The sequence below is a fragment of the Rhipicephalus microplus genome, chromosome 9, assembly GCF_043290135.1.
Source record: "Rhipicephalus microplus isolate Deutch F79 chromosome 9, USDA_Rmic, whole genome shotgun sequence".
NCBI lineage: Eukaryota > Metazoa > Arthropoda > Arachnida > Ixodida > Ixodidae > Rhipicephalus > Rhipicephalus microplus.
In genome coordinates, this window is record NC_134708.1 from 69,255,276 (window position 1) to 69,271,189 (window position 15,914).

The 15,914-nt window shown below is 44.0% G+C and overlaps 1 protein-coding gene across 2 annotated transcripts in view; it reads right to left on the reverse strand.

Moving 5' to 3' along the window:
• Positions 1–1,647: 1,647 nt before the first annotated feature.
• Pka-R2 (cAMP-dependent protein kinase type II regulatory subunit) overlaps positions 1,648–15,914 on the reverse strand; it is a 134,415-nt gene continuing 120,148 nt past the window's right edge. For both annotated transcript variants that reach the window (XM_075873770.1, XM_075873769.1), the window contains exons 6-10: positions 11,953–12,276; positions 9,222–9,296; positions 8,161–8,226; positions 5,178–5,229; positions 1,648–2,048 (exon numbers count right to left, since the gene is read on the reverse strand). In XM_075873770.1, the coding sequence (XP_075729885.1) occupies positions 1,849–2,048; positions 5,178–5,229; positions 8,161–8,226; positions 9,222–9,296; positions 11,953–12,276 (717 nt within the window). In that variant the 3' untranslated portion in view covers positions 1,648–1,848. The remainder of the gene's footprint in view (positions 2,049–5,177; positions 5,230–8,160; positions 8,227–9,221; positions 9,297–11,952; positions 12,277–15,914) is intronic.

Consider the following 15,914-nt stretch of genomic DNA (forward strand, 5'->3'; position numbering starts at 1 on the left):
GATGGTATGGTATCCCATACGTCGTACAGCACTGCCACTTCTATAGACTGCACAGAGTCTAATGAGCGTAATCAGCCTCCTCGCATTCCCAACTCAATGCAGTAAAACCGTGATCGTTTGGAACACCAGAACGGCGAGTACAGTGAAAGACCACAGCATGCCCATCGGAACTGCTGAGCAGTGCACCAGTACAGCACATAAAAACAGTCCATCTTTTAAGAGATGCACTTATGTCTATTGAACACTGACACATCTCAGAAACTTTAATGAGGGTGTGAATTAATCTAAACTTTGCTTAAATGTAGAGTTTTTATGTCCTTGCCATAAGAGAACAGGTTTACTTCATTTTATTTAATTGCGATTACTACCTTCATGGCACGACCCATGAGCACTTTGCCTGGCTTGACACAGCCTACTACAATGTCTCCGAATGGGGAGCAAGATCAAATATACAATATACCTTCAGTTTCCCACAGCAAACCAACAAAGGACAAGAAGGCATCGAGCAGGTTGCACAATCATCACTACTCTTCGAATGAAGCAAAAACATCGGAAGTGCATCATATTTTTATGGGACACTTGAGAAAAAAAGACCCTTCGGTGCAAAGAATACTGGTAGCGTCCCCAAACGTAACGACCTATGCACTATGCGCAGTTCGATCCGAAGCAAACAATATTCATGAGGTGTAAAAATGCTAATCAACCTCTTCAAGAAGCATGGCCGTGACGAGATGGCACCACTGAGCAAGCTTAAAATGCCTTAAGTGAGGCGAGGTAGCTGCACACCAAACCTCCAGAGGACCATGGTCGATAGAACACTGAGCTCTGTATTAGCAATGCCCTCTGGTGACAAAGCAAGAGGAGGAGGGGTCGTATTGCAACACAACTTTAACAAAAAGTTTGCCTGTATTTTTAACAGACACCACTTCAATAAGGACCAGCCCGACTAAAGCCCGATTTACACAGCTGTCACACCCTGAACAGTGTCACCGTTGTTCACCAGCGTTTGTATTATGTTGCATTTTCGTTCCATATTTTGGTGAAAAAGGGGATGCTGCTGATGTAAACTGCATCAGTCAACGAACTCGCGCACCATTTTTGAGAAGAAAAAGAAAAGAACACGCTGTATCGTGAAGGGCACCGATTGTCGTGATGTTGACGTGACTGAGCATTGGGCAGCCGTGTGAATCGAGCCTGAGGTCCATCCCAACACCATGGTCCTATGGGCGACGTATGGACAGGCAGTATGTCGCCACCAAAATAGGCTTAAAAAAAGGTCAGACAAAAACTATTACAAAGGTATTCTGATGGCAAAGACTGTACCATGTCCCCCTCTCTGCGGGGTCCTAAGTGGGGAGGAACACCGTTGCAGCCTGCTCTGGCAGTTCATCCCCGAGACAGAGCTCTCCTTTGGCCTAACCATGGAAGCACGCGAACCAAACTTTTGCAATGCGCTCACTCGCCTCTCTTAAAATTCACCGCATTGTAAGAGTAACAACAATATTATTAGTGACGAGACAATCGCCAGCTGCCCCGGCGCTTTCTCGCTGCTCTGTCTTGCGTGCCAGTGCCATGACGGCTCACTCTGTTGACGTTGTTGACCCATGAGAAAAGAGCGGCACGAATGCCGACGCCATGCCACAAGCCTTTAACACCGCTGCCGGCGCTCCGGCGACACTCGGCGCGCTCCTCGTTTATTGCGGCGGCAGCAGTGGCCGCTGCAGGGAGCAGGGCTGCGCAAGCCCCGACCGACTAGTTAACCGGGATATAGGTGGGGTGGGGGAAAGGTGACGAGGATAGGAGGAGGGAGAGAGGGAATGGCAAAATTTAGGGTCGTGTTTGGGGTCATCATCGGAGGTCGGCCACGTTGACCTTGGCACCAAAGGCCTGGACCATCTGCTCCTCGTACTGGTCAATGTTGCGCATCATAATCTCCTTGCAGGGCCCCAGGAGCCGCTCGAAGGCCGAGACGTCGAGAAAGGCGAGCTTGACGGGCCCCACAGCATACACCGTGGCGGCACGGGGTTTCTTGGTCAGCAGTGCCAGCTCTGCACGAGACGTAGCTGTGTCGGGCATGGCAATACGGGCAACGGCACATGACATCCCCGTCCCACCAAAAGGACGGCAACCATGAAGGGCATCATAGACTGCAGACTGTGCAAAAGGTTATTTCTGTACAGAGAAAACCTTAATCAATCGTTTTCAGTTGATAAACTGTACTCCGAGAACATTACTGTTGTTCATTTCACCACTACAGATGTGTTTATAGAGGAAAAAAAATAAAAATCAAAGTTTCAATTTGAAATTTATCGCTGGAATTTCTATGTTCGACATCACAGATGTATCGCTAGTTAAAAATCAGCTCGTCTTCATTACTCTTAATAACGAGTGCAAAACAAATTATACTATTCTTACATAGTAATTTTATTTCTCATCCCAACTTCACCATGTGACTAGTCAATAAACACACTCAAATCTCGTTATAATGTAATGAGATATAACAAAATAATTGATATACAAAGTAAATGAAATTTCCTTTGAAAGCTCTATTGAGAACCAAACCTCATTTCAAACCTAATTGTAATGAAGTAAAATTGGTAAATTGATATAACAAACTAAATTAGACTATCAAACAGTCTGTAAAAAAATTGGCCCCATATCTGCATGTTTCACCGCAAATGTCATCGAAAGACCATAGTCTTGTGTGTGGAAAGAGTGAACAGAACGTTTATTTGATGTTCTGCGCGAGAAGATCGGTGAATTGTATTTTGGAAGCGCTGTGTTAGAGTCTCGATCCGTGCAGCGAACGCGAACGAGTGCATCGAGGCACGTTAGACACGAGCCCTATCTGGCAGTCATTTTCGAAAACGAAGGAAGGCATGCGCACCCACAGAAAAAGATGCACGCCTGTCTCGGAGGCGATAAAGTGTAGATCGCAGAGCGACGGGCAGGTAGCACCACCGTGTCGTCTTAGCAAAGCGTTGGAAACCCTTGACTTTTGGAGCATGGCGTTGCACTGTCAGCACAATGTGATAAACGCTACGGTCCTTAGAATTACTCAAGTATGCCTTTTCTAGTATAAAGACACACACGCAGAATATTGGCGTGTTATTATGCCTGACGGTACCAAGTGGGCGCGGCCCACCTCGATCTGAAAAGACTGGGCTTCAGGACACATATAAAGTTTTGTGAATGAATGAATGAATGAATTATGGTGCCTCACATACACGCAATAATTGCTTTTTATTCGACAATCACACAAGTATGAATGCTGAAACCTGAGCAATATTGGTGGGCACTGCAGATGGGGTTGGCTGTTTGTAGTATCATTTAGTGTCGTTTGGCGGTATTTTTATGGTAGACAAACAGACAAATGTACAGACAGGTAGACAGATCAAAATTTTGGCGTCGAAGGTCCCCAAGAAAGACTGTCGTCTTTACAAACCGGCCGTAGTTTTCTACGGTCGTTTTCTATATATCCTTTGTATATATTGTTTTCTATATCGTTTTCTACGGTGATTTGATGCTCGTTCAGTGTGGCTCTTTCAAAACTCCCCCGCCGTTCTTACAGCCATGCCATGCGTGGCCGAGGGAGCCCTCCTCCTCACACAGCCAGCGGAGAGGATTGAGGAAGTGCTCAGCAGGTCACATGACTGAGAAGCAACACCTCGGTGCAAAGCGATTTCCCTCTCACTTATAAGAACACACAACGAGGAAGCTTCAGAAGACTTACATTTATTCACAAATCAGAGGACATTCGTCATTAATTGAAGTAATCGGTGATGCGCATCTGTACATGTTTGCCTCGCAGCGAGTCAATTTTGTACGTAGTTTGCAAAGCATAGTAGCGCGGGGCTAAGTCCAGCGCCAACACTCTCTAATGACGATGGCAACGACTGCGTCTCCGCTGCTACCCTCTTCACCGAGAAAGGAGGACTCTTCGCCACAGCTTTCTTTTTTTTCCTCTCTCTCCACACGCGACCTTGAAAGGAGAAGGGTCTCTACGTGCAGAGATAGAAAAGGGAGAAGCGTGGCACAGGCGCATCGCAGATCGGCATTTAAAAAATGGCAAACAATCTGCCACAGTTTTTTCTTTCTTTTTCTTCTTTTCCTCCTTCGCCCGCAGCTTTGAAAGGTGCCGCCGTGGGATCGGGCATGGTGCTGAGAGCATTTTCAGAGTGCGGTTTGTTCGAATTAACCGCCGCAAGTACTTGTGTGTTCGAATTGGAGGGCGTTTTCACCCATTAGAATACACATAACTTTGATGGGACCACAGCGTTAGTTCGAATTAACCGGAAGTTCGAATTGAGCGTGTTCAAATTAATGAGATTCAACTGTGTTCATTTTCCGTCGCATGCGTGGTCGCGTGGCGGTGCATCGGGCCACGAGGCGCTTTCCTTCTTTGCATGCTTATTGGTGTGTGCCCATCTGGGCATACATTGCCACAGACTGTTATAATCGATATAACGAAATAATAAATATAACGAAATAATTGTGGCTTCCCTTCAACTTCGTTACAACAAGGTTTGAGTGTAGTACCAACAAAAACTGAGGATGATTTCAAATCACAATTTTAAATTGAACAATGGTAACACCCAGAAAGAGCCCAGGGTGCCGTCCACTGTTTACTGGGGTTTCTAGGTTGTTTTTTTATCTTATGACAAGCAATTGATTATTTGCACTAAATAAGATGTTCTAGCAGTGCAGCCAGTTTTACAACTTGTTGTAGGGTGAGAAGTTAGCTTAATATATGTCATATCACGTGTTGCGTATGTCTGCAAAATGTGGGATTCACGTGAAGAGATCCCGAAATCTTGTAGAGATGTCATTCTGAAAAGTGTGGCAGTTAAATGAGGCACTGCGAATGGCTGCACAGTCAAATCACCTTATATTCAGTCATTCTCAACATATAGAGCAGTTTTCACATCTCTTTGAATGCATGCATCTCCAAACGCACGCCTCTGAATATAGATTTCTTGCAAGCTCCAATACTGCAATTATTGTGAAATCAAGCGCAATATAAGCATATTGTATAAAAACGTTTTACATTTGTATTTTTACATTGCAAACAACGCAACATTCCTTACACTGAGCACATGTGTGCACAGCAAACAAGTGATGAATCCAGATGTGGTTCCTGCGGTGAGAAAGCATTTGGGAGATCGCGGAGGACTCACCTCCAAAGTAGCCGCCCTTGCCGATCCTTGATACCTCCGTCTCGTTTCCACCCTGCGAAAAGACGCGACAATTTCTTCAAAGATATGTACACAGCGATCAGTCCATTTCACACGCCCTCTCCTCTTTCCTTCTCCCTTTCCTCCCAAATATTACCACCATGTTAGCAGCAGCGGAGTTCAGGCTTTTGCGAATGATAAATTTTAGATTCGATCAAAAAAAAATAGCAATTTGGTTCAAATAACTTCGAATCGAATTCAAATAGTATGTATCACACATTATAAAGATAAATGCACACATTTGTCATGACCCAAATAACCTGCACAACATTTTTAATTGAAACAAGGCATGAGTAAATGTTATTCTTTTTTGATTCGAAAGAAATTCAAGCAACTTTAAATAGCAGGATTTCACTTTTGGCATGTGACAACATATAAAATATGATAGACTTGAACATTTACTACACTTAGAGTATATAAGCTAGTATAACAAGAATTTTACCTTGAAGAAAGGAAGAATCAATGCAGGGTAATACCGTATTTACACGATTGTAAGACGACTCGAATGTAAGACGACCCCCCCCCAAAAACGCATCTCAAAAAAAAAAAAAAAAAGAATGCGCGCATTTTACACAAGGGAAATTTATTCACGTGGTTGCGGAGGATTATTCATCGTCGCTGGAGTTGTCCTCGCTGGTGCTGCTGCAGTCCCACAGCACGTCGTCGTCAAGTGTGAGTAGGCCGCAAGCTTCGCCTCTAGTTCCGAAAAGCGGCCAGACTTCGGCCCGCGAAAGCCACGGCGCTTGGAGTCGCACGAGAAAATTTCCTCGCGCTGAAGCTGCCACTTCCGCACCACACATTCACCGATTCCGAACTTCCGTCCTGCTGCACAGTTGTTGGTTTCCTTTGCATGAAGAATAGCAGCCCGCCTAAACGTTGCCGTAAGCGAGCGCCGAGTGTTCTTCGAGCCTACGGCACTCATGTCAGACAGAAGTGACTCGAGAGAGCCGGTCGTGGGCACAAGCGACAGGAGCACGCAGCGACGCGCCCGCTTGGAAAATTGTGACACAAAGAGGAGCTCTTCCGTCAACTACCAATACCCCCCTACGGCGGCTCTTCCATCGATTACCGGTGCTCCCTCAAGAGCCGTGCGCTCGTCATAAAGGCACTCGTAATGCGCGCAGTAGATGCTAAAAAAAGAAAAGCTTTTGTATAAGCACGCGGAAAACTATGCGCTTTGGATTGAGCGGGAAACTATTCGAGATGACACTACATGGTTCGATTTCGATTCTAAGACGACCCCCCAACATTGGATTGTCAAATTTTAAAAAAAGGGTCGTCTTACAATCGTGTAAATACGGTATGTTTAACCTTAAGGTGGGGCTTTGCAGCGGTACAGATTTTTTTTTGTATAGGTGTAATCACAGAAAAGCACCTCTTCACTGCAGTGAAACCACCTTCACAAAAGGGGGGTAACATGATCTAATATACGCCTGTTTGTGTATTTCAAATAATTTGGAATTTGCAATTTCTTGAATTCAAATCAAAGGCAATTAGAATACGTTATTATTCATTCAAACATTCGGAGTGCTCCAATAGTTGCGCAAGCAAATGTTTTTGTAAGGTACAGCTGTAAGCGGCATGAGACCAAGTGCAGCTCAGATTTCACTGGCTCAAAGAACTATTGCTCTTTCAGCATGTGTCAGTCAACTCAGAACGATGGCAATAATGAAGGCACTTACAGAAAGAGAGCAGTGAAATCAAAGTACCCCTCAGTAGGTCACACTGAAAATTTCGAATGCAAGCAACTATTATTGGGTTAAAGCATAAGAAATAATCAAGGCTCCTCCCATAAAACCATAGTACGTACAAAAGACTTTGTATAGAACTCCATATATAAGTACCCGTATAAAAGACAAGCAGACTGGCTTATGTAAAAGATGTATGTATTTTCTCTGTTATCATAAGCACAAGGCACACTTCAATATAAGAGTTTCTTGCTTGCGTGTGAAATGTTGCGTTTGGGTGAGCACCAACCTCAGAATGTTTGTGAAAACTTACCACGAATCTCAAGCTCCCTTTTACAACACTTTTTTGTCACAGCATTGTACTACTTTTGCAACTGTCACCGCAAAACTGCGACTCTGGCAGTTTCGTGTTGACCCTGAAGCCCAGACCTTGACAGGGCGCCTGCCAGGTGGAAGGCCTTGCGATTCTGAAGTGAATTTCAGTGCAGTGAAACTAGCAAATAGTGTGGGAATTGCTAGAAGTCATGTATAAGATACTTTTGGCACAACAGATGCTGCTTAAAATGTTTTATGCACGCAGAAATGAGCAACTTTTAGCATTCAGAGTACATATTTCTCAGTCAAATGAGTGCTAGTGAAGCCATTAGGAGACAAGTGGCATTACGACGAATGTGATTCGATTAGCCCGCACAGTGCCATGCAAATGGCATTGCACCATAGAACGTTAGAAAGTTAATACCAATTTCTCTGCCACCCTCCCCACACACACATTAGATTAGTTTTAACAAGCCAAGGGGCCCGTGAATGGGCGAAGGACCACGGTATTCCAACCGCAGCCTCGGCAGGGCCCGACACTACAACTACTGATCTGAAAATAAACTTTCTTCACTGACAGTTTGATGACGTATCGCATGTACAGACAAGAGTTGTTTGCATATGCCACGTGGCCGAAACTTATACAAACGATATAGTGTTTCCCATAGCAAGCATGAAATTAACAATCGGCAAGATTAAGGGCAGCCTACATTCCTTCTACCCATTTCCATCATTCCAAACCAGGCATGACCATGTTTATAAACACTGCTTTGTTGAATGGAACAAATTCATTAATGGAAGTTTATGCAAGGACACGCATCTTGCCGTAATCAATGAACAAGAGGTTGGCTATAAGGCCTACAAGTACAGATTGATTTAACATTAGCAGGATGTGCAGCAAAAGGCAAGCTTTGGCCACTCACGTCTTTCTTGACGCAGATGCGGACCGTTCCATCTTCAATGAAGTACATACCATCCGCAGCATCCCCCTGCGAAAAAAACGAATGTCCTACGGCTTGCTATCAACAAACGACTTAATTAAAAAATTTTTAATCCTACTGTGCGCTGAACAGGTTACTGGCAGGTTTATACATTTCAAACCAGAGCGACAGGATCTGTGCTCTCTCACATACATAACGCATATCACACTTGATTTCAAAAGTAGAATAGATGAAAACACCAGTTAAGAAAGCAGGCTTCTGGCAGAGGCCGACAACACTCATTCATTCATTTTTTCAGGAAGTCAGCAGAGTGTTGTACTGAGTCAGGGCACTGGTAACATCTCATAATGGTTTTTCAAACCAAAATCACAACTTCTTTTTTTGGTGAGTAGGCGTTCCAGTCAATAACACATTTAAAAGGCAACGCATTCTTGAATACATCACGAGGAATAATTCATGCCAGCCACAAACTGTAAGTATGATGCAACTCCTGTAATAGCTGCATTTGCCTAGCTGAGTAATACTTGTTGTTGAAATGGCTGGTTAATCAAATTTGAAGACATACTTAATCAGCGCTTCGTGTGCGAATGTTCTAAGTGTTTAACATGCTGCCTCCTTTGTGCAAATTAGACAGCCTAGACAAGCTTTATTTTGTCAGATAATGCCACGATCCAGGCCCTTTGTACAGTTTGTGTAGCAAGAATTATTATTATTATTATTATAAGTATTCGTCTACATACACCCATTGACAGAACAGAATCAAAATCACGTGGACATCCTATGGTCATCAAGGGGCACGAAGAGTGTGGCAAAATGCTAAGGTGAGCTCATGATAAGATGATGAGTGACGGTCACAAGCAACAAGCCAGGGTCAAGAACCCTGAAGGCCATAAAGTTGATGCGAGAAAATTTTGAAGTTGAACAAGCCCTATCAAGTAAATGACTGTGCACTAACAATGCACCGCTCGTTGTAGATGTGCGACAATAAACCTTTCTGCAAGCCACGCATCAGACGTGAAAAACGACTTGGCATGAAGGCGTACCTGCATGATGATGAGGTCCCCATCCTTGTACGCCCGTGGCATCAGGGCGTCACACAAATTCATTCGTTCGTAGTGCTGCACAAGAGAGGACAAAGCACTGCTATTGCTGTCCACGAGTAAAAACATTTTCCCGGCATTAAAAGCACACTACTGGGCTAGCTAGCACATCAGTGCTACGATACACCACTGCTAGTGACACTATATTGTCACAAAAGGTGACAGGGAAGCGCTGTCAATTGAGTTGCATTGCTGCAGTGTGTCAAGGCTGTAACATGCTAAAACTTGTTAGTGACAATAAACTAATACAACATATCAGTTCTAGCAAATCATAAAATCATTGTTGAACATTTATTCACTCCTATGCTGTACATACGATAGGATCTCAAAGTAAAATGACTATAATAAAGCCATAAATTTACAGAAAAATATTTGTACGCAAAATAGGAGTTAACAGAGAAGGAAATAATAATGGTGTGCATGAAACACATGAGTGCATGCAATGTTACAGAGTGAAAATAATTAGCAAGAATATGTTTATACAGAACAGAACATTTCAATCCATTTCTTGATGCACATGAAGATGGTGCGCCACTGACAGAGCATCACCTGTGATCCTGTACGTATACTAATGTGACTAACGGCACAAAAACCCTCAGTGGTGACAATAAGCTACTACTATGTGTGAGTTACACATTACCACTAATTACTCTTTTTTTACTAGAGTCACTTTTATATGGCAAACATATCCTAGTTGGTTATATAAGTTGTCACAACATCTCACTCATGATTCCCTTTGCACAGTTATCACTAATAAGGCACACATATACCAGTCTGTCATATTGTGACTAACGAAGCCTCACCAATGATCCTCTGATAGTAAGAACCAGTTGTCCCAATGTGCCACTGACATCACAGCGCTAATTACTTTATGTGTACTTCCAACAAAACACTTCTCACTAACAAGACATCACAATGTGACAGGGACATAATACAGCTATGATTATGTATGTGTGCATTTGTGACACATAAATGTTGTCCCATTTTGTCACTAGTATGGTGTCAAACTGGATCACTGGTGGCTCTATGCAATGCTTGAACAGCGTGGCCATGTGGACATAGAAGATGCACACACACACACAAACATGCAGCATGCGGCATGTGTGCACGTTCCCACAGTTCAAACATAGTATGTAGGGCCACTAGTGAACCAGTGAGACATTGCATACAAGTGACTGATCGCGACAACATTCATGTGTCACAAGCATGCAGATACATAGTAACTGTGTTCAGATATATAGCACTGGGTGTGTGCATTCCTCTTTGCCTGCATCTAGTTGCACTGTTCATAGAGCCACGAGTGACCCAGTGAGACATAGCATACTAGCGACTGATTATGACATTTACGAGTCCCAAGCACACAGGTACCATAATTACTCGAATCTAACGCGCACCTTTTTTCCGGTTAAGCGAGTTCATAAATTGCATGTGCCTTAGAATCGAGTACAAAAAAAAAATGGCTGCCCCCTACGTGCGTCGGCATGGCGCGTCGACCATTTCTGCCTATATGTTTCCCATGTGCGGCACTTCGTACGTGTGCTGAGGAGTTCGTCATCTTGTAGTGCATTAGCGTCGACGGCATCGAAGGACCGACTCCAAAAACTCGAGTGCACCGCGATGCCGCTTTTAAAAGAAAAGTCATCGCGTGTGTAGAAACGGACGGAAATGGGCCGCATCACGGTCGTTCGGAGTTCCCGAAACGTGCAAGCGGGACTGGCAGAAACAAAAGCAGAAGATTGTCGACAGCAAAGCTTCACGCAAATGCTTCAGTGGACCACAGCAGGGTCGGTTTCCGCAAATCGAAGAGCTGCTTGGCGAGTATGTGCTTGAGCAGCGAGCGGCACAATGGCCCGTGACGACAGAACTGTTCTAAGTGCGGGCTATGCAGTTAACCTTAGAATAGAAAAAGGGCTAATGCGGAGCCACTTTAAAGCGAGCAGGTACTGGCTAACTAACTTTATAAAGAGAAAAAGCTTTTACCTCCGAAGGCGAACGGGCATATGCGAAAAGTTTCGAGAGGAGTACGATGAAAAGCTTCACAGTTTTCAGAGGTTCGTTCTAAACTTGCGGCACAACAACGGCTATCTGCTTGGGCAAATCGGGAATGCCAATCAGACGCCTCTTTACTTGGACATACCACAACCGTCGCCACAACCCATACCATAACAGTCGAGAAAAAGGGGGCGAAGCAAGTTTGCGTGCTGACATCGGTCCACGGTAAAACTGCAGTGACGGCAATGCTCTGTTACACGTCAGATGGACACAAGCTTCCCCGTACCTCATATTTAAATGAAAGACGCTCCCGAAAGAAATCGTTTTTTCGAGTAGTGTGATCGTGCGGGCCAAGGAGAAAAATGGGTGCGCGTTGCAATCGATGTCTTACTGTTTTTCTTTTTTTTTTCGTCGTTGAAACCGGCTGCGCGTTACAATCGAGGGCGCCGTAGAATGGAGTAAATACGGTACATGGTCACTGTGCTCAGATAAGCAGCGCTGTGTATGTGCATGTTCTTCCTGGTCCACATCGAGTAGCACTGTTCAAACATAACATGATCATCAACTAACTAGCCGGACAATGTACTATGGCTCTATACTTTCACAGGGTGAAAGTAACACAGCACAACGAAATCACAAATTCGCCAAAATGGCAAGCCAAAAAGGAGCTTGCGATACTCACATTGAGAGACTTGAGCATGGGCACCTTCTCGAGCAAATTCTCATACTCCTTGCGCTTCTTGAAGGCGCTCTTGAGCACGATGCGCCGGAATGTCTGCCGGTTCATGGCCCACAAGGAGCCGTCTGTCACGGCCACAATAGTGGCTGCTCGCGGCATGTTGTACATGAGCGCCAGCTCGCCGAAGCTGCCTGTTCCATCGTATTTGCCCACCAGCTTGTCCTTCTCTGCGTCCGTCGTCACAAAGATGTGGTACGTGCCGCTGTGGATCACGTAGAAGTTGTCGCCGTCGTCACCCTGCTTGATCACCACCTCTCCTGGCTTGACCTACGTGCCAATGGTGACCAGCTCATCATTATCTCGCAGATTCTCTCAGAGCCCTTTTCACTCTGACTTAATATTAATACACTTCACTTCCATCCAGCATGATTATAACAGCACATAGGTAATTGAATGGCTATATGCTGCCCACCACAAAGTGCGCATGTTCACATTTTCATGCTCTTTTTTCCCTCCCATAATTCTAAATGAATGACTCTCCTTATGACATCACTGCCATCACTTGCTCATCTGTTTTGATGGAAAGAGTGTTCACAATTTTTTTCACCTTAATGTTTTAGCTATTGCAATATTTAATATTATTAGCCTCGATATAACAAACCCAGATATAACAAATCATCTGTTACAATGAAGTATAGCCTTAGACGTAACCTTTATACCGCCCCATCTGATATAAAGTGTCTTGCTTACAAAACTCTTGTCAGACCTATTATCGAATATTCTAAAATTGTCTGGGACCCTTACACAAAGACAAACTGCAATAAAATAACAAAAATACAGCGACTTGGTGCGAGATTTATTTTTAATAAATATAGCCGACATCATTCTCCTACTGAACTCTGTAAAAAAGCTGGACTGGATAGTCCTGAACTTAGGACGAGGATTGAGCGTCTGAAATTCCTCTTCCAGTTAATTCATAATCAATTTAAACTAAACTATTCAGATTACTTCCAGGTCAACACACAAGAACACTCCAGACATCGCCATAATATGTATATACCACCCCTAGTCCCACGTAACGATTGCTTTAAGTTCAGTTACTTTCCACGTGCTATTGAAGATTGGAATATGCTGCCAGAGTCTATAATTGGTTGTTCCTCGCTTACATCATTTGAACAGAATCTAAAACGTTTATTTTCTGAATAACAGTGACATATGTTTTTTTTTTGCGTGTGTGTGTACTTTTTGTTGGTTGCATGATCCTGCAGTAGTTGTCTTTCAAATCTTCAGCGCGGTGCAAAAGTGCCGCCTCAAATGCGTCATGTGCTGTTCTGCACGTATGTATTGCATCGCATGTGTGTTCCATTTATGTATGTTATGTATAACTTCGAGTTGCTGGTCACAATAATACCGAGAAATTATCTCGAGACCTGTACGGTACTTCTTTTTTGCAAATAATTGTTTGTACTTCCACCCTGTAACGGCCCACTTCTGGGCTAACAGTATAAATAAATGAAATGAATGAAATGAAGTGAAAAATAGTTTTCCTGTACACACAGTGTTAAGAATGTACATTCATAATAAATTTTTGGATATTATGAAGTACTTTCGAGGTAGATCTGACTGTTAAAATGAGGTTTGAGCGTAGTCAACTATATTAGTAAGCTATTCTAAACTACAATTGTATTTATTATGATTGTATTGTAAACTACAATTATAACTATTGTAATAGGTAAATATCATAATAGTCATATAATGACACCATGTGGGGTCCCGAAGAAATAAAGAATCAGTGATTGAATAAATTATGAATAAATGAATGAATGTGGGAGAAGGCGATGTAATGCCTATCCTTGATGTAGCTTCCTGGTTAGCCCCGCACTGTGCCACCACTAGTGATGCCACATTGCCACAAAGTGAGATGAGGAATGGTCGATAAAGTCGTGTAGCCCAAGTGCTTCCATGGCCTCACTGCCGAAAGATGGTGGCACCAGCTTACAGGTTATGTTTAAACTCAATGGCCATGTAGTAAGGCAGTAAGTAGAGAAAGAAAGGCAGTAGGGAAACAGTAAGCAGTGAGTTGACTCATGCCTATTCATCTGTGGAGAATAACTTATCATTTTGTCTCCAGTATTTCCAACAGTGATCTGCCAATACAGCCAATGTACCATGCATTAGAGAAGGAATCAGCGTGGCAGCTAGTGCAACTGCATCGAATATGTCTTCAGGATACATTCAGTCAGTCATATTTATACAGTGCACAAGAGTGGAAGCTTGGGCTAGTTGGTGCGTAGTCATATTTGCAAGATTTTTTCAGCGCGCGAACGAAGGAAAAGGGGCAGGGTAGACTGAAAGAGCGCCGACTTCCAACTATATTTCACAGAGTGGCAAGAATATACACGTCTAAAAAGGCTGATTACATAGCATGAAGGTAAAAAAGCAAGCCTAATCTATACATCAGTAACAAAGCACGTGTGACGGGTCCTCTATTGCCTCAAAGCTCAGCCAGGTAATCACGTTCAGCCTGTGATAAAGAAACCGATGCAGTGCTTACGCATTTATTTCCTAGCAAGTGTATTTTTTCGGCTTCCATAATGACCGCCTCTGAGAGCACCGAAACAATGCGAAAATGTTGTACAAGGGCATCTTGGCATTCATTGCCGAGATTGTGGATGCACCCCCCCTCTTTGATCAGTGCTCTATATTGGCAAGGCGCAGGAACCAGCTTACACAGGAAATTATCGAAGCCGAAAAAATACACTTGCTAGGAGATAAATGCGTAAGCACTGCATCGGTTTCTTTATCACAGGCTGAACGCGATTACCTGGCTGGGCTTTGAAGAAATAGAGGACCCGTCACACGTGCTTTGTTACTGATGTGTAGATTAGGCTTGCTTTTTTTACCTTCATGCTCTGTAATCAGTCTTTTTAGACGTATATATTCTTGCCACTCTGTGAAATAAAGTTAGTTGGAAGTCAGCGCTCTTTCTGTCTACCCTGTCCTTTTTCCTTTGTTTGCGCGCTGAAAAAATCTTGCAATTATACAGTGCAATAGTGAACACCCCTCAGATGAACGTGGGATAGCATAGAGAACAGTTGGGCGACTCCCCCTGAACATAGCACTGCGTAGCACATAAGCAAAGGGCGATATAATGAATAGTATACAGATGAAAAATCAGACCACTATACCTCACGTAAAATTTTCGCTGTTCTCATCATCGAGATCAATCTGACTCTTGCAGAGGCAAAAGACAATACAGTCGCCGACTGATTTTTCGGACCTGGCGGGGACCGAAAAAAAGTACGAAAAATCGAACAGTCCGAAAAATTCGTTTTCGCCAAAAATCTGAAGTTTATTGCATCAGGCAGGTTTAAAAAAGTCCTTGATGCTGCCTTGCCTCAAACTACGCTTGGAGGCAATTTGGTTTGCCCGTATTTGCGCCAAGGTGACATCGTCGCCGTAAACGCTCGACAAAATTGTCACCGCGTTGGCGATCTCCGACGGCTGCGGGCGGTCGTCGTTGTCATCCGACGACAACGACGACCGCCATCCGACGTCGACCGTCATCCAGCGATATCTAGCTGCGAACGTCCACTCTCTATTAGCTTGATTATGGCAGCTTTCTTCTCCATCGTCAGGGTCGTATACTTCCCACGCTTCTTCACACCACCTGGCTCCCGCGATGGCACAGATAGCGGAGCCATGGCACCGAGAACACAAAATTCGATGCCGCAGATAGCCGCTGCGAAGCACACAACGTCTCGACGCTACGCGACACAACACGTGCAGAATGGCGACTGGTGGGTGGTAGTGATTAGAATGAAGAGGAAAAAGGCACCTAATTTCTGTCTGCCTTCAGGCGACACGGCGCAGTGCCTTATAGGGGTGGGGGGGAAGGAGGGATAAAAAGAATAGAAGGAAAGTAGAAGCAGAAGAAGACAGCCAACGAGAGGGAAAAAGAAGGA